The following is a 24,101-nucleotide window of genomic DNA, read 5'->3' on the forward strand; positions in this document are numbered from 1 at the left end:
CATCACCTTCGTCTTCGCAACGCTGATAGTTGCAGGCAACAAGGCAGAGCGCTGTGGCCATCTGCTACTGCTGATACCTCGCCAACTTTAACAGTTAAGGCTTTGCGGCATTTAGATTACAACATTGTATTTATCGACATCTTTTTTTTCCTAATGAGCACTCATCGAAGCTTAAGCAACATTCAACAAATTAACACAGAAATCACTAACAAAAGACTGTGGACTGCATTTGTGACCTTTATTCGGATATTCAGTTTACATATCACAACACTATGGATGTATTTTTTTTATTTTTTTTCTGTTTAAGTGTAGTACACAGTTCTCAAACGTGTCGCTTCTGAATTGTTCAATTTTTCATTTTCCTTTTTTTGCTCTTTTTTTTTTCAACCTGCAGGTTCGAGAAACCTGATCGCAACAAAGAAATGTGTGATGACAGAGATTTCTTTCTTTTCCGTTAAAAAAAAATGGAAAGAACACGAAATACAAAAAAAAGTAAAACAAGGATGGTCTACGAGAAATACAGCACATAAATCAGAGGCAGTTTTTTTGTTTACTAACACCATCATCATTCGTCAAACGAAGATGACAACTCTTTCGCACCAGTTTTCCAAGTCCCAGCCATGTCCTGTTTTTGGATGACTAGCATTGCAATGGGTTTGTGGAGACAAGCCCAACAAGATACAAGGAAAAACCTTTTCAAACCTGTTTTCTCTTTCTTACTCATTTTTTAAGAAAAAAAAAAAGAACCTAGCAACACACATGCATATAAAAACACAGAGACACTGTTAAAACTGACAAAAAAAAAGTTAAAGAACAAGATCACAGTTGGAAAATGTGCAGGTCATGAAAAATGCTGTGAAGGTTTCGGAGGGCAATACACAAGTCCCAAGTTTAGCTTTTAAACTTTACTTTGATTAATTTTCAACTCGCCATTTCATTTTATCAGAGGAACACATGCGATTAGACATTGGGTTAAGGAAAAAAAAAGAGGTATCGATAACACCGCAACACCTTTCTGCACTGTCTGCAACACCATCAGTTTTTTCAACAACAAATGCACCACTATATACAGCTGCACTTGATTTGTTCAGATGAAAACGAAAAACTAGCTGCATTGCTGAGATTTGACCAACAATGGCTCCAAACACCATTGCACAAAAGGGCAATGACAGGCTATGTAAACGGTGGCTCAACTGATGAGATGCTTTGCAGCCGAGCCCCTTCACGTACCCCCATTTAACACACAACTGACGGCTTGTTGCAAGCTTGACAATGACGCAGCTTAGTGAAAGATGGAACCAGCGTCCTGGACGCAGTTCACAACGGCAACTCAAGAGTGCCCCAGAACACATCAACAAATGTGGCTCTCTGCTGTACGACGTTCAGCCAGCCGTTGGACCATTTGCCATAGATGCAATTCTCCTGCCGTTTCGAAAAGAACATTCAGGAACGTTATTCTGCGAGCGACAACTGTGCCATCGCGATGCGACAGAGCGACGGTCATGGGCAAGGCATGTGACCAACACACGCAGTTATAAACGTTTGTTGAACCACCCTCGGCAATCCTTTTGACGGCTGGGGTGATATTAGTGGCCTTGCTCACTTGCTGGTTTGCTCACAAGCTCAAGTTCATCCTTGATCATACACACAAAAAATCATCATGGACTCGCTGTATCTTCAGAATGGCTGTAACACGATAGGGAAATGCATGCACGCTTTTCTTATCAGCGCCCCTTTAAAAAGTTAATTCGCTAGTTCCAAGAGCGAGCGCCGTTCTTCAAGTTCTCCTGTCAGCTCTTCACTTGGCTGATACCCGCCTCGCATTATTTACTTCAACACCACCATGCGAGCATTAAACTTCATTAACACATTACATAACATGGCCATCTACATAGTGCCTTCATGCTGTTCATAACTCATTTGATGTAAAAAAGAAAACTGCACACTGCACTTTAGCTGGCCACATGCCTCACCATGAAAGCTGATCATGCATCCTCACTAAAGCAGATTTGACTAATAAGACCTCAAGATGCATTCAAATGTTAGCCCCAGGTAACACTGCATCAGGTGCTGGTCAGGGGATGGAGCACTGAGCTTCCGGACAGAAAAAAAGAATGGAGGGCCGAAGAATCGGAAGGTTACTTCAAGTGGGACGGTTGTCACAGTCTCCGCTACCGAAAAAAACAGGTATGTATGTTCCAAGGAATATCTTACCCGAGACATGAGGTGAACACTGAAGAACAAATACACCCAGTGGACATACAACGAAAACATGACGAGGTGACAAAATAAACGTAACACGAAACGAAGAAAAACAGAGGGAGCAAAACTCCACCCCTCTTTCCCATCTGCTCGCATATATACATATATATACATATGGCTATGTACATATATATATGTATATATACAGAGAATGACACCCCCCACAAAAAGGAAGGGTCACAGATAGCGTGTCGGGACGGACGTTTCGAAACCAAAGCGCCGCCTACAAATAAGATGAAAGACAGACTCAAAAACGTACTAGGCAGAAAAGAAGTGGCCAACGGTGGTGGAGTTCAGAAACAAAAGCTAGGGCGTCGCTAGCACAGCCCCGAGATGGGATGAACAGGGCGTCCGGCATACTTATGCACCAGAGGCATGTCAGCTATGGAATGTCTTTTTCTCCTGTCATCCCACCTGGCTGAATGATAGTGACAGTTTGGAATAAAAGAAAGGGGGAAAGAAAACGAGACCCACTACTGACTGACGACCAGAGTTAGGGCTGCAGGAGGCGTGGTGGGAGCACTTGGTTTATAAATAAGATTCGTGAAGAATCGTGAATTATGCCGCCAATAAAGAAATGGCACAGAAACGACATACACAACACGGAAGGGGAAAGTCGGGAGTGATTTTAGATGCTTTCTTTTAAATGTGTGTTTCTACTGTTCTCCCAAAAGAATGAAATCTAAGTGAGGGGCCAATATGAAGTGATGGGAGACGACGTGGCTATGGGAGGCAGAGGAAAAAAGAAAAGCTAGAGAGATGATGGGGGAAAGACGGGTGGACACAGCATGACGACGGGAGATGGAACTTCACAGCATCTTACATCGTCTGCACCCTTTTTCTTTTTTTCCTTTCCTGTTGTCAGTTACACCACGGGCCCGGTTTCTACATCGCATGCCCCGCGGGTCGCCGCAATACGAAGGCAGCGAAGCACAAGGCTGTTCTTTCCTGCAGCGCGACCTCGAGAGGCATGCGAGTAAGAAAGCAATCCGTCAGACACAGGTACGACGGGGCCCATGCTAACGTCACAGAGCGTGCGAAGGTGTGCCCGCTGCGGAATGTGGACTGCATATACCAGTGTCTCGCGAGAGAGAGTGAGAGAAAAAAAAAAACAGCAAAGAGTTTGGTTCCGACCACGCCTACACGACTCCTGTTGGGAAGATGCGAGACGGGGAGGTCAGCAGCACGGTTCGGACGCGGGCTTTGTGTCTCTTGAGTCGGGCAACTGGCAGTCTTCTTGGGGTGCACTCCAATTGTCCGGATGAAAGGCAAGAACAGAGCTATTTATTTATCAGCAATGTATCGACTGTTCATGCAGGCAATGTGCTGAACCGTAGTTTTTTGCCTGTAAGGCGATACAAAATTGCACTCTGAACAATGCCTGCTTCAACACTATGTCCCTCAAGAGGTGAACAAAGTTCTGAAAGTCTCACCGCCATCGATCTCGCATTCTTACAGTAAGCTTCTGTCATATGATGCTCAGCTCTGTTAATAGTAACTCATTCAACTATGTCACCTGCGCCCTCCATTTTTGTGGTCGACGTGAGTCGCTTCCACGTGTGCCTGCTTGCACCAAGGGTGCAAGCAAGCCTTGAAGACACCGCAAAATGTGCCAGCTACCGAGAAGTACCAAGTATTTTACTGCCTGTTCGCACCAAGGAACGTGATAGGGCGCCCCGAGAACACAACCCGTACACAACGGCAATGCGGCCTGAAGACCACCACGCCTGCTTTCTGCAGTGCGTGCACATACCCCTGCACAATGCGCCAATGGTCACAGGCATACAGATCAGATAGCAGTGTTGGGCATGTTATCGCAATTTGTTACAAGATCTGAGCTCTACACAGCGCCTATGGTTAGCTCAGCAAACAAGCAGCCCCGCCCCCAATACAGCTCCAAACATGTCTACTAACTGCATTTGATTCCTGTTAAGCATGGCCTGCGTGTAACACAATACGGCCTCTCATCCTGCAGAGAATTGGAGTGCAGTTGCCCTGGGTTTGTTTTACACTGCCGACGGCTTCTCGAAGTCGGGAAGGTGTGACTCCGTTTCTTCACACACTCTTGGCGCACATGTCGCTGCTGCCTGGCCTGATGCAACAAAGTCCACGCAGTGTGCATGTGTAGCAAGTGTGCGTGTGCGCTAATTCACGCCTCTTCGTGTTCTTGATTCGCCAAGTCGGCTGTAGGTAACGAGACAGAAAGAATAAAGGAAGAAAGCTATCCACACCGGGGACTGCCAAAGGTGCCCGACTGCCACGGCGTGCGGACCCGTCTCCCAACCTTCCACGATTAAACTGAGGAAGCGAGAAAGTTGTCAGAAAGGCGCGAAGTTCAAAGAAAGGAACAAATGTTGTAGAAAGACTGTACCATGACAACAATGAAAGCCAGCAGCCAAGAAATACAGATGCCGGAAGGAAACTAAGGAAAAACAACGCCAACCAAACGTTTAGACGACGATGCCGAAACCAAGTTCTTCGTTTTACGCTTTCAGTGGTTTTGTCTCCCTTATTCGCATTTTTTTTCTCTTCCAAGCAAGAGTGTACACGCGCAGTAAGACACGCACAAAAAGCACAGACAAGACGAGAAGACACTGAACCTTGTTTCCTAAATCGCGCTTTCGCTAGATTACAACGACGCGACGATCTATCGCCGCTGTCCGCAACTACACAGGGGTCGCGGACGTCGGCCCTAGGTCGGCTTAGGTTCGAGCTTACTAACACTCACGAGATTGGTTACGTTCACGAGCTACAATAAAAACGATAAAACTACCCAGAAAGTTAGATAGAGTGAAGAGCGAGTCAAGATGCATGAGGAGGAAGAAGACAAAGGTCCCCGTGCTAGCAAGGCAACTAGGCTCTACGCACGAACAGCCTTGGCCAGACTGAAAAATGGAAAAGCGATGGAATGCCCTCCTTGGCACCGTCCGTTTGACAGTGTGATCAGACCAAAGGCAGTAGCTCCACCGTTTGCGCTAGGATCCTGGCCCTAGCAAGCCGAGGGAGCCAAGTGAGTTCACTCACCCATTGCAGAAGACAAACCAAGCTCTCCGAAAGCGATGCAGCATAAGAATGGCAATCGAACGAATCTTGACTCGAAGCTTGGTGCCCTGAAGAGCAACGAGAGTGAGTCCCTAGACAAACCACGAGAACCAAAACCCGTTTCTCCTTAGGGATCCAAACGGTGTGAGAAACGCAATAGCAGCAGACGAAAAGAATATGGTGAGAGGGTATAAGCTTACTGGTGCATTTATTATGCCTACAGAGAAGACCCCTCTATCCCAAATGGGAGGAAGGGGGCCGCAATGCTACACACGCAACTAACGAGCAGGTTAAATAGAGCCAGAGCATGCATGTATGCCTTACCTAGGCGGACACGTATCAGCAACACGAGCAGCATTCACAGACATCACGTGCACATGACAAAGAAGAGAGGGGTGCGGGTGAGTGGAGAGAGAGAGTGAAAGATATACGCTCGAGCGTTCCAGCAGAGATGGCTGCTGCCTCGGAGAAGGGTCTGCGCTAACGCTGTTAAGTATGTCCGGTCCAGACCGCCTGCGTTCCGCACCGACGACTCAGTCACAGCTCATCTTGCTGCTGCTGTCCGACCGTTTTCATGTGCACGGGGTGCATGTGACGAGTACAAAGAAAAAAACAAAGCGCGTGTGCCATGGGGCACGAAGTCCCCCACCCGACGTACATGCCACGCTCGTACGAATGCTCGTGCCTCGTCAGATGTCGACGAAACTGGCCGGGTGGCAGCCATCGATGGCCTCTGTTCTGCTCTCGGCAACCCTGCACGTCGCCGGATGCGGCCAAGGAAGGGAGGACGTGGCTGGTGGGCAGGAGCCATCTTGGTGCGCGCTGTCGTATGTGCCGTGTGTTCTTCCCCGCTGCACAAGCGGCACAATGACAGTGGCAGCGCACTGGGCCTTCCAAGCAGGCGGGAATCGGTGGCACCATCTTGTGGAGCCACATGCGCCGCGACTCGTGACAAAATGATGCTTGCCTTCTCGGCTGACCAGACCACGCACCTCTCTCTGCCCCATACTGCGCCCTGTCGGTGCGTTCAGCGATTGCAACCATGCAGACTGCGACCATGGCGGTCACCTCAATCACTTTCGTGTTTATCGTGCCTTGTCCAACCCCTGCTCAGAAAGGATGGCACGTTTAGACTTCTCTCTCCGTCGGGAGAGGATTCTCCAGCTTCTGCGCCTCTTCTTTTTTTGCTTTTTGGCACATCCTGTTTGGAGTTCTGCTTGTTTCGCAGAAGTGCGTCTTGAAACTATAAAAGAAGTAGGTAGAGCGTAAATGCAAAAAAAAAAGAAAGGCGGCTAGGACTCGAGATGTGCATTCAAAAAACCTACCGCGTGGCGCAAAAGGACAGAAACTGCTGAAGAAGCCAAAACCACCGCAATCTTCTAATACGGCAAACAAGACGTGACAACACACAATGCGACTGGGCACAGAGTTCGGTGAAAATGAAACCACTGCTGCGCAAATAGAAGTGCTGCATTCAGTTTTAAGAACAGCTATCACGCTTGCAGCAATTCATGAGGAAAAAAAAAAGAAAAATGAGGAAGAAGAATGCAGCAAAAATTTTTGCTCGTGCACATTCCTTGAACAGTGAGCTCAGCAAAAATCGGAAGCTGCAACGCTACATAAAACCAGCACGTGAGAAAAAAATGGAGGAAATCAATGCATAGCAGGACCAAAATGGGGAAAAACTAAATGGTGCATGATGACAACGCCAGGGGATGAGTGTAGGCGGTGTCTCCATGCATCTGACAAAACATTGCAACATAGACGACGAAGGTCAAACGCCTGTTCCGACATGGCGAGAGATGCATCAACTAAAAACAGGAAGCGATGCTCGGCGGCACCGCACTTATGTACAACGCGACAATGTGTGCGGCTTCGAGTGAGCCGCCAGGCATTTAAAAAAGGCGTGGTGCAGCACCTCGCTTTTGAAACATGCCACACATAAGACAGGGCCGTGCCTGACTCTTGCAGAAACTAAAATGGCATCAATGACGCTACAGCGAGAGCGATGCAACGTGAGGGTGACAAACATGTAGGAGGGGAAAAAAAAGGACAAGACGCACTGGGATGGCATCCATGCTGAACAGTTTGCAACGTAAACCCATTTCGCAAGTAACAGTAGTGACAACTGTAGGAATAAGACATGGCAACAACATGATGACTGTGAGAGAGTAATAGTGATGATACATAAGGTGAAATAGCTGCACTGTGATTACAAGAAAGAAGCAAATATATACAAAAGACTTGAAAAGGCGAAGAAAAGAAAAAAAAGTGCTGCGATTACCAAGGACATCACTCTGCATTCTGTGGACAGAATCAGCACATATAGCGGCCAATGGCCCACGAACAGATGAAACTGGTTAATGCCTTCGGCAATGGCAGGAGCCCTTTACATAGCGTGGCATTCATGACACCCGCAGGAGGTGGAGGACACATCAGTGTCGTGTTCAAGTGGAACACCACTCTGTTGTCGGCCATACAAAAGGTGTGCAGAAGACAACAAAGCAAGCGAAATAAATAAACAAAAAAAAACACAAGGGAGCGAGAGCTGAGAAGCAATGAATGTCGCTTCAAATTCACATTGTGCTGTCAGAAAGCGCCTTGTCAAGAGCAGGACCTTTTTCACAAATCGTGCAATGCAATAGAAAAAAAATGCAAGACAAGCACGACTCGCACAATGCACGAAAGCACAAGCAAATGCTGGACTTCTGTTGGCAAAATAGAGAGGGAAAAAGCGGGCTAACTTTTGAAGTTCGCCAGTGAGCAAAACGGGAAAGAAGCACGATCTACCTCACAATGCATTACAAGTAGACAGCACCCCCTCTAGCTAGGCAAACGGTGCCCCCCCGGCCCGGCAGGCTTGTTACAAAGTGAGCAAAAACGCTAGGCCTACTTTTGAGTACAACAAGCCCCGCTGGCACTGCAACCATACCTGGAACCCTGCGGCCTAGATCGCACCGACGAGACTGTAGTCATGAACCGGCACTACAATTCCTACAAGTTGGCATGCTTTAACGATAAGCAACATGCGTGGCATGCCAGGCTCGAAGAGCGTGCCGGGTACACCATTTTGGGCCTGCCATGTTTACACCGGGGTCCTCCTCGTCCACACCTGTTGCTCTTTGTACTTGCGACCTTGCGAAAACGCTATCTGTTTTGGCTACGTCAGTCACCGGCCTTTTGTACCATATGCACACAATGTATTGTGCAAACAAAGAAGACACATATAAGTGGCTCTTCCAATTAAACCATGGGTTTATCCCATTTGCGATGCACTACTTGCTGCTTTCATTCAGAATAAGTCAAGGCCACATTCCATCTGTGGCCACGTCAAGCAAGCATGTAGACCTTTTCCCAGAAATAGAATGGCCACATCATCTGACAGGGCATGATGACACTGTTCCTTTCGCTGAAAGTTACTTTTCAGGTCTCCCACCGCAGCACACAAGCAGTTTCGTTTGCAGAGATGAGTACTGTGGCTAAATATTGTAGCAAGAAAAATGCCATGCTTTTGCTGCAGAAAATTTGAGCCGGAACAAGCCTGTAATTTATCAGGAAGAGCCAATGATACCTGGCTGCCTCATTTACGCAACATTTGGTACAAAAAAAAAGGGGGAAAGGAAGGCAGCTTAATGGCAGGAGGACAAAGGAGGCCAGTACCATCACCAACGGCAATGCAATTCAGGCAGGGGCTTTGAAGCGGGGAACTTGATTTTGGCGAGCGGCCTGCAACCCAAGCACACCTGCCATAAATGCAAGTAACCCAGTAAAATTCCAAGGTGACTGCAGCTACTGCGGGTCATGCCGGGGTTGTGCGACTTCCCTTACACACGAGCTAGCCAAATTGGATGCATCGCAATGTGAACAGCTGCGGCCATCCAGTCGAAATGCTAACTGCGGGACAGCCAAGCAGATAACTGCCTAACGGACCGATATAAATGCTTGACTCCACAGCCTGGTGGATGTGCAAGAAGAGGGGAATGGGTGCGTGCCAGCGAGTCTTGTAGGATTGCGGGGATTAAGCTGATAGAGGGTAGAAGACGCAAAGTGGAGAGACAAGACGTGTTGTCCTTCCATTGCCAGTGCGCAAAGGGTCGCATCCTCCCCGATGCCCAAAGTAACGATAACATACAGGAGTAGTTGCTCTTCCTTTCATACTGCCTTAAAGGAAAACAGTAGCTCTGGGACAGGAGCACTCCTCCTAGGAGCACATTCTTTGAAGAAAAAATAAAAGGACAAAGGAACAGTTCCAAGATCTAGACATCGCCTGGCCAAGATGAACCAAGTTTCACAACAGCCTAGCTGCCTGCTTTTCTCTGCAAAGGAAAGCCCCAGCAGGCAAACTTTCTAAAGAAAAACGAGTGCCTGAACAAAATTAACATAAAACGGGTACAGCAGCAAAATTTGTTCATCATCACTGCCGTACGAAAAGAGGCATGTGCTAAATGCGTTTAGTGGGAAATTTGGGATAACCGATGTGCAAGCTACTCCATTTTTCACAACAGCGTTGACCAGCCAAGCCACTGAAATGAGCGCTGTTGTGTATCCTTAGAATCATTCCTCGCAGATGAATCAGAGCCCTGTGATGTGCCAGCATAAGAGAGAGCTGAAGCGCAAGGCTTGCGGGGAAAAAACGTTTCTCCGGGAGCAAGTGTAAACATGGTGGAGGAAAGTTTCGGCTCTTGATGTTTCCCACGCGTCCTCTGCCCTTTGTACACCGGGCGTTTCAAGTGCATCCGGGCCCAAACCAACAAAGATGGAGCACAGCTGAGAGAAGTACCTACAGGCGCATGCAGGATAATGGTGGAGGAATGCTTTCACTGCCTTCTAGAGTCACAGGCAGGCCTAAAAAGTAATACAGAGTATTAGTGTAGCTATAAAAGAGAGGGGTGGGTAAGCAAGCATACAGTGCCGGCAAAGAGCAAGTTTCCGAACATGCGGCGGTGTGGAAATGGTCGCCCGGAATGGTGCGAGTGATGATTGAAGTAATATGGCCACGAGACGAGAAGCTCCTGCCTCTGGCGACGGCACGATGAACAGGGACAAGAGTTGTGAAAAAGAAAAAAAAATGCGTAACACAAATAATGGCGAGACGATGTGAACTGATGCGTCATCAGCAGGAGGAGGAAGAAAAAAAAAGATAAAGAAATGTGACGGTAATGATGTGTGACAATGAAAAAAGAAGAAGAAAAAAAAAGGGGGGGGTAAATGAGAAGAAACAAGGAACATCCTAGTGGAACATCTCCTCTTCGGGTGGCTTCCGCACCCAGCGGCCGCGGTCCAGCTTAAGGAAGCGCTCGAAGAGCACCTTCTTGGCACCCTGGTAGCTCAGCGCCGAGTCCTTGGTCTCGCCGTACGTCTTGCACAGCAGGTCCTCGCGGCCCAGCAGCTCGCAGGTGTCCTTGAAGAGGGAGAACAGCGATGCCTTGGAGACGCGAGACTCCAGGTTGGTGCCGCTCCTGACGAGCAGAGAGAGAGAAAAAGAGCACGGTCATGGACCAGACACACATACAACTGCCTCGGGCAATGTGACAAGACAGAGAGGAAGGAGTTGACAGGACAGGACAGTGCTTCGGGCTTCCAAGTTCGCAATAGCGTCTGGCAGGAGCTGTCTGCAGTACAGAGGAACCCCATCGATACGTTCCTCGATTTTACGTTTTCCTGGCTGCTACGTCGCATTTTCGAGATTTCAATTTAAGGGGGGACGTGGCGTTCGATGACAACTTTCTTATTTATTCGTGTATTTTTATGAAAATTGGCAGACTTATCAGCAACGTTTTTGTGATACTACTGTATAAATTTCATAAAAATATCTTTAGAACTTCCTTATGTAAAATATGTTTCTTCTTCTGGCCTTGTTCCAAGCCTGAATCGCTTAAAAAAATATGACAGAACGCTTGTGAAAAGCACTGTGCGTTCTAAGATGAATGGTTGAGGTCGTGACATTCAAAAAATTTTTTTATTTGCAATGCAATTTTTTTAGTTCTCATTTTTTAAGAGGTGACTGTACCACAGGTGTTTAGGCTCTGAGCAAGTAGCCGAATCACTAATTGTAATAAAGTCAAACTGCAAAAGCAAGAGTGTCATGCCCTGGAGAGTACATCCAGGAATACAGGGGAAAAAATGGAACTGAAATAAACCTAGTGGTCACGAAGAAGTCAGTGGTACAAGCAAAGCAGGAAGCAAGAAAAGTCATTTTTGAGAAAAGGGCTTTAAAAGTTGTACCTTAGATTTTACATTATCAAAAGGCACTGGGGCTGTAGTCTTTCGCACCCTTTTCAGTTCACGGCTTCTCGAGTGCCCTGCCTTTGGTTCGATGTGCCTTGCTTGACTTCTTTTTTCCGCAGGACAGCCTTTCCCGCTGCTCTGCGAAGAGCATGTTGTCCCGGTTGCAGTCCAAGTGTTGCACAATGCTCAGCATATGCACGGCGGGCCCCAGCATTGTATTTGCAGACTGCCTCATGGACAGCTGTCTCTGTCGCAACCAAAGATGCGTTTTTATCTTTTGGCAGCAGCGACCATATCGCTGAATGAAGGCTTTGGGCAGTGTTTTGGGTTTTCTTTGCCTAGGCAACGGCTGAGGAGCTGCATGTCAGAAAGGCGTTGGTACACAAGCAGCAATGCATCGGCAACAAGCTTTCCAAGCCGGTACTGGTGAGGAGGTGGAGGCTGCTTCTCTGCTTCTGCAGCCTGATGTTGGCACCAGCTTTGGGACCCCTGCAGGCAAAGGTCATGATGGGGGACTTCATCGGTAGATGTTATATGATAATATGTTGCCATCACGGCCTTTTGCATGTCTTGAACATTGCCGTTGTCACGCAGAGCCATGGCATAGTAATTTGTCAGTTTCTTTATTAAATCTTGAGTGAGGCCACCTTTCCCTCCAAGAGGTTGCCCTTTCTTGCCTTTTGTGATCAGAGCTCGCAGAGCCATCCCCATCCTTTTCTTGACATGATTAATGCAGTCCTCCTTTGTGAACGGAATAAATCCTTAAGTCTTGTCCTGACAGAGTGCTACAGAGGTTCTAGTATCAACATCACAAACAATGTTTGTATGTCGCAAACCATGTTTGCTAAGGGACCTCCTGAATTTCAGTCAATGCTGCTTCAACCTCCATTCTGCCAGAGTTAACATCTGTGTTTTTTTGGCAGATGTGTGATACTTTCCAATCATCATAGCCTTGATCCCCTTCTTTGGGGCCAAGCGCGCAACCATGGCATCGGTTCGATAGGACCACACAGTCAAGCACCAGCCCTGTGAAAAATTATATTACAGTGCCGACACCTATGTGGGATGTATGGCCACATATTAACCATGTCCCATCATAAACCACTGTTATGTTGTTATTAAAGGCATGGTCCATCTCTCTGTAAACATTGCGCACTGCCACCACAGCATCAGAAAAAATATTGGCAGCAGCTGTCTCACTGGCAGGTCTGAACTCAGCCTTGAGATGTTTCTGAAATGTTTTATGATGCAACCCTCTATGGGAGACATTCATTATTGACCAGAAATCAGTCAAAGCCGTTGCCCCTTTGCCAATACCTTTAACAGCCTGTACAGCCCTCATATTCAAATAAAAAATTTTGCGACCTTCCTTTCGCAACGATGACCACATTGTTGTGCCGCAAAACGCACACGTCAGTATCATTTGAACTGCTAATCCATGTCTTGTTGCCAGCTGAACTGAAAGTCCTGGTTGGGAGCACTGCTGGCACTTAGATTTGCCGAGAAGCGTGTTCGGGGCAGTCATTTGAATGATGAGAAACTCCTCCGCTTGTTCCGTACCGGCAAGCACCTCGCCTTCACCCGTCAGTTCCATTTTCCGTGCGGTCGCCGGCACCGAACTTGGTTTTGCTTGCACTTTCGCGGCGACCTTCCAGGATGCTTCGGCCGATACAAAACGCGGCTCCAGGCACGCCTGAATGGTGCCGCCCATACTTGTAGACAGTGTAGCAACATCGAACTGAAACGATAATCGGACACATTCGAGGCGCGATCACTGGATGCATCCGACGATGTGGAACGCGGCATGACAAGCTCAACGGTGCCACTGCTGCTCGCACGAGATGTTTCGCCCGCGTAAGAAAGGCCAGACTCCTCAACATCGTCGACACAAGTAGGTATTCCGCCTGCGCGTGAAGTGCTCAGCGGTGGCTCCTGAATGGCATCATCGACACGCGTACGCATCCTGCTTGTATGTGGAGTCCTCGGCTGCTCGTCTGTCACTTCTGGGCTATGCTGCACAGTACTGCCACCCGACATTGAAGCAGTCTTTTTCATCATTGCCAATTTTCGCTTACGAGTCCCGTAAGCATGAGTCGTTTCGTACTTCAGTGGTCGCCGACCCAAGGTCACCAGTAAACTTCCGAAACTACGCCTCGCAAGCGCTGATGAATGCGTTGAGCTGATATGCCCAGAGTAGCGTATCACAACACAAACCAGCTTTCGAAATTATGCTCCTGATGTACTGGCAGCGAGCTGATATGTCCAGAGGCGCATATCACAAGTCAGCTAGGTTCCGCAAGTACTTGCGATCCTGGCGAGCCGAGACGCGAGGAGGCGCTTATCACTTGTGGAGTCCGCTGCCAAAACTATGCTCCGTACATGCTCATAAACAATGCGAGGCGATTGTCAGACACGCGAGTCACGGGCGATATCAGATGCAAGTTTCTGAAACTACACCGCACATACAGACGAACATAGCGCGCCAAGAGGCGTGGCCTGCATGCGGCGGCGCGGTAGCAGAAGACGCGCATCGCCAACGAGACCAATGGCGAAGCTCCAGTTGACCACGTGACGGGCGTGGCCAATAGAAGGCCTCGGAACGGCCTTGAATCATTTGCTTTTTGTGCACTTGCTTCTGAATGGAGTAAGTAGCTGGCGCGGCAAATTTAAAGATGGAGAAATGCTCTTTCCAACACAGGCAAAATGGCGGCGCTTGATTGCGCCGTTGGGAAGATATTATGGCTTGAAAAACGCTGTTTTCTCGTGATTTCTGTGTAATTTTTTTTGTCACGTTGGCTGCTACAAAAATTTTTTTTAGCACTTCTACGCGGTTTTTCAACGTTCATATTTCGGAATCAGATAAAAGAACAGTTATAGAAACGGAATATGTGCTTTTCAAGAAAATCAATTTTTTTTTGTCATTTTTCGCAATACAAAAGCCGCGTCCTCCCCTAAGGGTGGACATGGGTTGTGGAGATTATTTCCTGCATCTTATGGCCAAATCTGATGAAAATAAGCAAGCTTACTTAGTTTTTCGCACTTATTTCAAATATGCAATAATTTTTCCTGTAGCTCCATTAGTTTAGGAGATTGACAGAGCTTCCACTCTATTGTTTCCAAAGACAAAGGAAAAAAAAACTGCTCAGCAGAAAGTGATTATTGCATAGCTAGATACTACAATGTGCAATAACTGCAATGTTGCAAGAAGTTTTCAAATGAAATTCTAATTAGCCATTCTGCAGGTGATTAAAATTCTTTCCTCGTCCTAAGGCTACCACACCAAAAGAAAATTAATGAATTAGAAATACACATGCGCACAAATTTGAAATTCTGCTCTCAGCACTTTGTAATATGCAGATTAAGCTTTCAGCTAAAGAAAATTATTGCTCCAGCTGTTCTAGATGATAAGATATCGCTCCGACAGTCTGGTGAAGTGACCCAAAAACATGTTTTGAGAAAAGTGAGAAAACATGCAAAACCCTATTTTATTTACAAATTTACAGCTGGAACAGCTCAGTAGGCACCAGGCATGTACAGTCGCCGACCGTTTATTCGGACCTCACGGGGACTGCAAAAATGTCCGAATAAACAGGTGTCCGAAAAAGCAGATTAAGAAAAAAAAATGAAATCCTTTATTTCCACGCACTTATTCGGGCTCGGCAGTAGGCTTGAAGAAATCGTGAATGCGCCATTGCACGCCGTTTTTTCCGTTTACGCGCAATCAGATAAGCCTGATCTCGAAGAGGGTCGTACGATCACTATAGGTGGCTGAAGCACAGTCACTGCTTGTACACGCTCCGCATGCGACGGCAGCGTAGCACATGGTGTGTCATCTTCCGATTCAAGAGTCATCGCCCAGCGGTGCAGCAGAAATTTGACGAATGATCTCGCCGTCGTCGAGTTCTGCGCACGTCAGTACGGCAGTGTCGGCACCTGTGAAACTGTCAAATGAGACGGTGTCCGGACTCGCAATGCAACCACTGCGCAGGTCTCGGCAGAACATTTTCCGCGTCAGTAGGGAGCACATCGGAAGGCGACAAATCTTAGGCCTCCCGGCACCCGCTTGCCGGCATTCCCCAGCGCAGTCTGCGCGGGCACTGTCGGCGCCATTAGACACTTGACGCGATGTTTCCGTATGTCGCGTTGGATCACCGAAACCTCGACAAGCGCACAACGCAAACACCACCGTGCCGACACCAGTCGCACAAACGAAAAACGTGGCCTGCTCGCAGCGTCGTGCGCGAAGAAACAAATCAGCTGCTGGATTGTCTTGACATGGCTTACTAAGCTGAAACCGGAACTGTTGTAGAGCCACTCTATCGAACCAGTAGAAACGATGATGATGAGCGGGGATTTCCAGTAGCACCAGTTCGTGGGGCAGCAAGGAGGCTCCGTTCAAAACAAAAATGGCATTCAGCAAGTCGAACCATGCGCCCGTGAGAGTCTGTGCATGGTGCTCTCGATCAAGTTGGCTCAAGGAGTGTCCGAAAAATCAGACGAGAGGTTGCAAGGTGTCCGAACTTTCGGCAGTTGTTATACATTATGGTGTATGGGGAGAATGGCGGTGCCGCGAAGCTGACCGAATAATCGGGCATGTCCGAATTTTTGGAGTCCGGAAAATCGGTCGGCGACTGTAGTCCTGCTGACTCCCAGCCCCTGTGTGCCACGTTTTGAGGGATTGGCGCAAGTTTTCTAATGCTTTGCGCTTCTTGGTTAATGCTGCCATTCGACGCCTATCTTTCTCGGCCATGCGGGTGCAACTTTGCTGGCTTGGATTTCGACATAGTTCTTTCATTATGTCCTTTGAGACCCTTGCACTGCCTGCATTGAACTTTAATACTGCCTCTGTCACAGCAGCCTCCACCGTGAACAGAGAAGCGTTCAGTTCGGCGTAAAGTTCGCGAACCGACTGCTGGCGTCAACTTCGCCTTCACGTAGGTCTGCCACGTTTTCGTGTGATGAGCCGGATGGCCGATGCACATCAACGAGAAAACGTCATTGAACACGGTCTGTCAGTTCCCTGTTGCCTGCATAGCACACGTGGCCAAAACGTTCACAGCAAAGGGTTTCATTCGTTCAGCACTGTGAAATCAACGAGAAAACGTCATTGAACACGGTCTGTCAGTTCCCTGTTGCCTGCATGGCACGCGTGGCCAAAACGTTCACAGCAAAGGGTTTCATTCGTTCAGCACTGTGAAATCAACGAGAAAACGTCATTGAACGCGATCTGTCAGTTTCCCGTTGCCTGCATGGCATGCGTAGCCAAAACGTTCACAGCAAAGGGTTTCATTCGTTCAGCACTGTGAAATCAACGAGACAACGTGATTGAACGCGGTCTGTCAGTTCCCCGTTGCCTGCACGGCACGCGTAGCCAAAACGTTCACAGCAAAGGGTTTCATTCGTTCAGCACTGTGAAATCAACGAGAAAACGTCATTGAACGCGGTCTGTCAGTTCCCCGTTGCCTGCATGGCATGCGTAGCCAAAACGTACACAAAAAAGGGTTTTATTCGTTCAGCCCTGTGAAATCAACGAGAAAACGTCATTGAACGCGATCTGTCAGTTTCCCGTTCCCTGCATGGCATGCGTAGCCAAAACGTTCACAGCAAAGGGTTTCATTCGTTCAGCACTGAAATCAACGAGAAAACGTCATTGAATGCGGTCTGTCAGTTCCCCGTTGGCTGCATGGCATGCGTAGCCAAAACGTTCACAGCAAAGGGTTTCATTCGTTCAGCACTGTGAAATCAACGAGAAAACGTCATTGAACGCGGTCTGTCACTTCCCCGTTGCCTGCATAGCACACGGAGCCAGAACGTCCCCAGCAAAGAGTTTCATTCGTTCAGCACTGTGAACACGCGGCGAGCTCCACACCGACGCAATTTCTCCTCAGTTTGCGCACATAAAACGCAGCAGCTTCACAGCGAGTCCGTATTGCAGCTCGTCTCGGACGATTTCTAACGCACCATTGCAGATATTGCAGTTCGCAAACATTACTAAAGTGTTCATGGCACTCAAATCCATAATCATAAACGTAGTCCCATAAGGCGGGCGAAGTGCATCGTCGGTACTGTCACCCACGAACTCGCATTTCCTTTCAATCGCTGGAGCGGAAGACAACTCCAATAGCTTTGCTTTGGCTTTCACTTCCTCCTCCAGCTCGGTGGGTTGCCGGTAGATCGTACCTTGCCGTACGCAAGCACTAGTCCAAGGGTCCGCGGCAGCCGATGCGGTCGTTAGGCCTGCTATATCGCGTTGCCAGCATGCCTTCACAACTGCATAGTCTGTATCCAGGATCACATTGGCAGCCACAATGGTTTCGTCCACAGAAGTTGCAGAAAACAATAGTTTAGTTTTGACTTAGTGCGCACATTGGCTGTACGTGCCTTTAGAACTGTGTTACCATCATCCACGATAGCATCGATAGTGAGTGCGATATCGTCCGCAGTTGTTGCAGGGAATAATGGTTTCATTTTGACTGGGCGCGTGCGTAGGCCATGTGCCTTCTTAATGGCAAGATCATTGTCTATGACCTCATCAACAGAGACCGCGGTTTCGTCCACAGTGGTTGCAACAAACAGTGGTTTCCTTTTGACTCATGAAGAGCCCCGGCTAACATCTCAATCTGTTGGTGACAGCCGATATGTTGGCAACTAGCTCATTGGTGAAAAAATGATCGGGGCGTGCGCGCAGTTGTGAAAAGCGTCTCAGATGGAGCCGCGTACCTCGGCCGTGCTGCGAAGGAAGTCACAAGGCCTTCACTGCTGCATGAGCCAATTAGTCTAAGATTTAGTCTAAGATGATGAAGATTGCAGCTTCCGCACTGCTTTTGTGCAAAATAGAGACAGGATTTGCTCATTTATTCAGTAAATAATATAGTGTTAACGTAGTAAGCATTTGTTTATTGTTTTCTTGACACCCTCAATAATTGGACATTCATTAATTAGGAAATTTTTTTTCACTCCCATGAAGTCCGCATTAATGAGGTTTTACTTTATTTCTATTTTTGATGGCGGAGGTTCTTCCGCATGAGTATCTTTTTATGATAAAACAGAAACCGCGTCTGGAACTAAAAATTCCAAGAATCATACTAAGCCCTGAGGCTTCATAGGTCGTCACTATCACCAATCCCGTGACACTTTGTTTTGCCGTCTAGCACCACGCCACTGAAGTGTGAGACAAAGAGCACTCGCTCAAAATGTCAATGAATTTACTCCTCTGACTTGGGCGTAAGGGCCAAAACATGACCAAAAAAGCTTTGGTTCCCGGCACCTAAATGCCCAAGACAAGTAGCTAATTCCTTGCTTTACGCCTTCGCTACCACCCGCTCGGCACTCTGTTGCACCTGGTGTTCTATGTTTAAGAAAAATTGCTCCAAGATCTGCTACAGACATCGCGAGTGCAAAATGTTTGATTCATTTTGTCCCCAAAAGGCTTCCGCATCAGATGTGGCAAAAAACTAGAAAGTGAGCATAATAACAATTTTCAAGAAGGGACGAACGCAGAGTGCACTTTTGCGTGTTTCTGCACGCGGAAGACCTCTTGGGCTTTCAGTCTTGGTCCTCAAAAACTAAGTACAGCATCGAATGTTCTGCTTTGCAGTTTACAGTGGTACGTGCTTAAAAAAAAAAGTAAACGAGCCCACTCGAAAGCCTGTACGCTTTTTTTTTAAGCCCGGTGCTCTGGTTGCAATGGCTACAACAACAGAGCGGAGTCCGACCAGCATGAACCTTTCTGCAACAAGCAACCCTGGCTGAAAGTGCACACAAATATGTTCGTCTAGTGCAGGGTGTTTACCAAGTTGGCATTCCGAAATAATTTTCCAGCTTTTCCCTGAGTGCCTTTGCAATATTCCCTGAGTGACACGGAACTTTGTTTTATGTCAAGACGGGCTCCCTACATCATGTCGCCCAAAGGTGTCGGGGTAGTGTTTATTTTATTCAAAAAGAAAACAGAAGGGAGGGGCCAGTAAAATGCACAGCGAATAAAATATATTCGAAAGAAATAGTAAAACCCATTGCAAATTGAGTCGGACATTGTCAAATATGAATAAAAAAGAGATGCATACAGAATACTTTCGAACATGAACTATTTCTATCCACTGATAGCAAGCTAATTGGTAGGAGGCCTGAACTTTATCCCAAGTGAGATTCTCTCGCAACAGCAGGTAAGGCAACCTCAACTGTCCTGACATACTCTCAGCCCACGCACAAAGCCTCAGTGTTGCGTTTTACTGTTCTAAAGAGTTTTTTTTGCTTGGATGAGGGACACCTGCATCTCAGTGTCAGCCAACACTTTGCTTTTAGAGTGCAAGCCCCTTCAAAAAAGTGGCAGCATGCTTCCTTTCCGGTTCATTTCTCAATACGTAGGTCCTTTGTCTTCTTGTTCTGCTTCGACTGCGCATTCGCCACACAGACTATTTGAAGCATCCTCTTGGACAGTTGTGCAGTCAGCGTCCCATTTTTCGGGGCCGCGAAAACGTCCAAAAAAATGAATGCATGTCTTTTACAGCCCATAAGGGCTCAAATTGCCACAGGCACGCACAAAAAAGCTTTGAAGGCCTGCCAGTACACTTATTAGGCATATCAGTGCTCGTACTGTGACAGAAGGTTGTGGGTGCGCGCGTGTAATTAAGGAATACATACTGTGTCCCGTGACAGTTGCCCCTTTCCACACTTCTTATTCTTCACAGGGTACCGTATTTACACGATTGTAAGTCGACCCCTTTTTTTAAATTTGAAAGTCTGAAGTTGGGGGGTCGACTTACAATCGAAACCAAAACATGGCGCCGCCAAAAAAAACGATACCAACGGGAGCTACAATGTAGTTACAATTTTATGGTTCCTCTATGGCCCTACCCGTATCTTTTCACTATCCCGCGTGTTTGTTCGCTTTTCGGAAGGGTTTTTCAACATTTTTGAGAGTTTTACAGTGCATGCAACAATGATGGGTGAGGGGGTGTCGATAGTTGATGGAAGCGCCGCTGTTCCCATTTGCGGCGGCACCCTCAGAACGGCGGCGCTTGCGGGGAGCATCGGTAGTTCATGGAAGAGCAGACAGCGCTTGCGGGTTTCTCTTTTCTGTTAAAAGGCTAGACGCGTTCCACTTGACTGCCGGCTATGTGCTACTTCTATGCTTCCCCAGTAGTCATGAGTGCTCCAGGCCCACTAATCGTTCGGGACTCGTTCACAGCAGCGTTCAAGAGGGCTGCCATCCTTTACGCCGAAGAAACAAATCGCTGCGCAGCGGGCCGCAATTTCGATGTTTCTAAACGGGTGGTGCGAGAGTGGCGACTGCAGCGAAGCGGAATTTTCACCTGTGACGGCAAGTGAGAAATTTCCCACGTGCCGAAGTCTGGACGCTTTCCGGAGCTGTATGCTAAGCTCGCGGCGTACGTCGCTGAAATGCGTGATCGGTCCCTGCCAGTGAAGTGCGACGTGGTCATGAAACAAGCCCGGACCTTCGCCTTAATTTTAAGGTTCTGCTCCGCCGTGAGTACAACGAGTGGCTGGCGGCAGAAGACTGCGAAATTACGCTAACCGGACCTGTCAAAAGAGCCTCCCTGACGGCTGCGTGTGGTTAGGTGCATTTGGCGTGGGCTGCTGTTCTGCAAGATGTTTGCCAAATTTGAAATTTCGCTGGACCACGACGCGCTGTGGGACCGCAGCAACGATGACGATGGCAGCACTAGTGAAGACGAGTAGTCCAGTGACCATGTCAGCTACTAATAAATTTTCGTTATCGAATGCGCCCTCGGGTATGCACTCTTATTTTTTTTTTTTTTCGGTCACGCGATATGGGGGGGTCGACTTACATTCGAGTCGACTTACAATCGTGTAAATACGGTAACATTACTGTAATGAGGTGAAGCTGACTTTCGGGAACAGGCATTACGCAACGCGTCATGCTTTCCGAACTTCAAAGCCAATCGCGATGACAATAAAGGCACTGTCGGTGCCATTGCTGACAGCGGTGAATTCTTTCAATGAAAAACACGGCACAGAACGGCAAGAAGCTTAAGGGGGGACATGGGTTGTGGAGATTATTTCCTGCATCTTATGGATCTTATGGCCAAATCTGATGAAAATAAACAAGCTTAGTTAGTTTTTTGTGCTGATTTCAAATATGCAATAATTTTTCTTGTAGGTCCATTAGTTCAGGAGATTGACAGTGCTGCCACTCTATTGTTTGCGGAGACAATGGAAAAAAAACTGCTCAGCAGAAAGTGAATATTATTGCATAGCTAGATACTATAATGTACAATAACTGCAATGCTGCAAAAAGTTTTCAAATTAGATTCTAATTCGCCATTCTGCAGGTGATCAAAATTCTTTCCTTGACCTAAAGCTACCACATCAAAAGAAAATTAATAAAGTGCAAATGTACATGTGCACAAATTTGAAATTCTGCTCTCAGCACTTTGTAATATGCAGATTAGGCTTTCTGCTGAAGAAAGAATTAGTGCTCTAGCTGTTCTAGATCATGAGATATCACTCCGACAGTCTAGTGAAGTGACCCAAAAACATGTTTTGAGAAAAGTGAGAAAACGTGGAAAACCCTATTTTATTTACAAATTTACGGCTGGAACAGCTCAGTAGGCACCAGGCATGTAGTCCTGCTGACTCCCAGCCCCTGTGTGCCGCTTTTTAAGGGACTGGCGCAAATCTTCTGACGCTTTGCGCTTCTTGGCTGATGCTGCCATTCGACGCCTATCTTTCTCGGCCATGCGGGTGCAACTTTGGTCGCTTGGATTCAGGCATAATTCTCTCATTATGTCCTTTGAGGCCCTTGCATTGCCTGCATTGAACTTTAGTACTGCCTCTGCCACAGCAGCCTCCACCATGAATAAAGAAGCGTGCCTGTCTTTTGGCGCCAGTGCCCAGATCATCGAATGCAGGCTTTCATTGTTATTTTGCGTTTTACCACGCTGGCAACGTTGCAGCAGTTTCTTGTCTGAAAGATGTTCATAAATGGGACGTAAAGCCTGACAAACATGAGGAGGAAGCTTTCGAGGATGTTTTGGAACCGGCTCACCCTTGGCCGCTGCAGCATTTTGCTTGCACCAGGAGTTTGGGCCTGATGGACAAAGAGTGTGATTAGCCACATCATCGTTTGATGTCACGTGATGATATGTGACCATCACTGCATTTTGAGTGGCATCTACGTCTCCTTTGTGGGTCTTCAGAGCCCAACCATAGTAAGAGGTTAACTTGGAGATTAAGTCTGCTGTCAAGCGGCCCTTTCCACCAAGACTCTCATGTCCAGGGCCTCTATGTTTTGCCACCAAGTTGCGCAAAGCCGTCCCCATGCGCTTTTGCACATGATTCACACAGTCCTCTTTTTCAATCGGGATATACCCATACACTTCATCATCTTGTAAAGCGAGATAACTGCGGCTGTCCCCGTCACAAAGCACCGTTGTATACCGCAGATTGTGCCGCTCCAATGAACGCCTGAAAAGAATGAGGGCAGCTTCCACCTCCATCTCCCCAGCTTTCTTATTAGTGTTCTTTTGACACTTGTGGCCATTCTTCCAGGCTCCATAGGAAGGGTCACTCTCCTTAGGCCCCGACTCGCACCCAGCACAGAAATTGCTCAATACCACAAAGTCGAGCACAAGTCCGCTGAACAACTCGATCACAGTGACGATGCCGATATGGGACGTATGACCGCGGGTCATCCATGACCCGTCGTACGATACCGCGATGTTCCCAGTATGACCTACGTTCAGTTCGGCGTAAAGTTCGCGAACCGACCGCGCGCAGTCGCTCGTCAGATTACGCGCGGCGCGATCGGCCGCTGGCGTCAACTTCGTCTTCACGTAGCTCTGCCACGTTTTCGTGTGAAGCGCCCGACGGCTGATCCCCATCAACGAGAAAATGTCATTGAACGCAGTCTGCCGGTTCCCCGTTGCCTGCATGGCACGCGTAGCCAAAACGTTCACAGCAAAAGGTTTCATCCGTTCAGCACTGTGAACGCGCGGCGAGCTCCACACCGACACAATCTCTCCACAGTTCGCGCACATAAAACGCAGCTTCACAGCGAGTCCGTATTCCCGCTCGTCTCGGACGATTTCTAAAGCACCATTGCAGATGTTGCAGTTCGCAAACGCTAATAAAGTGTTCACGGCACTCAAATCCACAATTGTGAACGTAGTCCCATCAGGCGGGCGAAGTGCATCGTCGGTACTGTCACCCACGAACTCGCGTTTCCTTTCCGTCGCTGGAGCGGAAGACAACTCCGATAGCTTCGCTTTGGCTTTCGCTTCCTCCTCCTCCAGCTCGGAGGGTTGCCGGTAGATCGTATCTTGCCGTACGCGAGAGCTGATCGAAGGGTCCGCGGCAGACGGACTTGTCGCAGTATCCGCAGCAGCGGATGCGGTCGTTAGGCCTGTCGTTGCTGCATCGACGATTTCGGCATCGGATGCTGAGGTAGTGGCGTCCTGGGCGTTTTGCGGTGTTGAGCAGCGTTTTTTGAAGTTTTCGGTGAGCGCCCGTCGCACTTTTTTCGCACCAAACTTGTGCCGCGTTCGAAATTTGCGCTCCGTTTCAGACATCACGTCGACACTGGGGCA

General features: G+C 47.9%; 1 protein-coding gene across 2 annotated transcripts in view; it reads right to left on the bottom strand.

The window, feature by feature from the left end:
- Window positions 1-217: 217 nt before the first annotated feature.
- The window catches only part of LOC139050047 (double-stranded RNA-specific editase 1-like), an 80,963-nt gene continuing 57,079 nt past the window's right edge, over window positions 218-24,101 (bottom strand). For both annotated transcript variants that reach the window (XM_070526187.1, XM_070526188.1), the window contains one exon: window positions 218-10,763. In XM_070526187.1, coding sequence (XP_070382288.1) covers window positions 10,535-10,763 — 229 coding nt within the window. In that variant the 3' untranslated portion in view covers window positions 218-10,534. The remainder of the gene's footprint in view (window positions 10,764-24,101) is intronic.

This window comes from Dermacentor albipictus, chromosome 9 (genome assembly GCF_038994185.2).
Source record: "Dermacentor albipictus isolate Rhodes 1998 colony chromosome 9, USDA_Dalb.pri_finalv2, whole genome shotgun sequence".
Lineage (NCBI taxonomy): Eukaryota > Metazoa > Arthropoda > Arachnida > Ixodida > Ixodidae > Dermacentor > Dermacentor albipictus.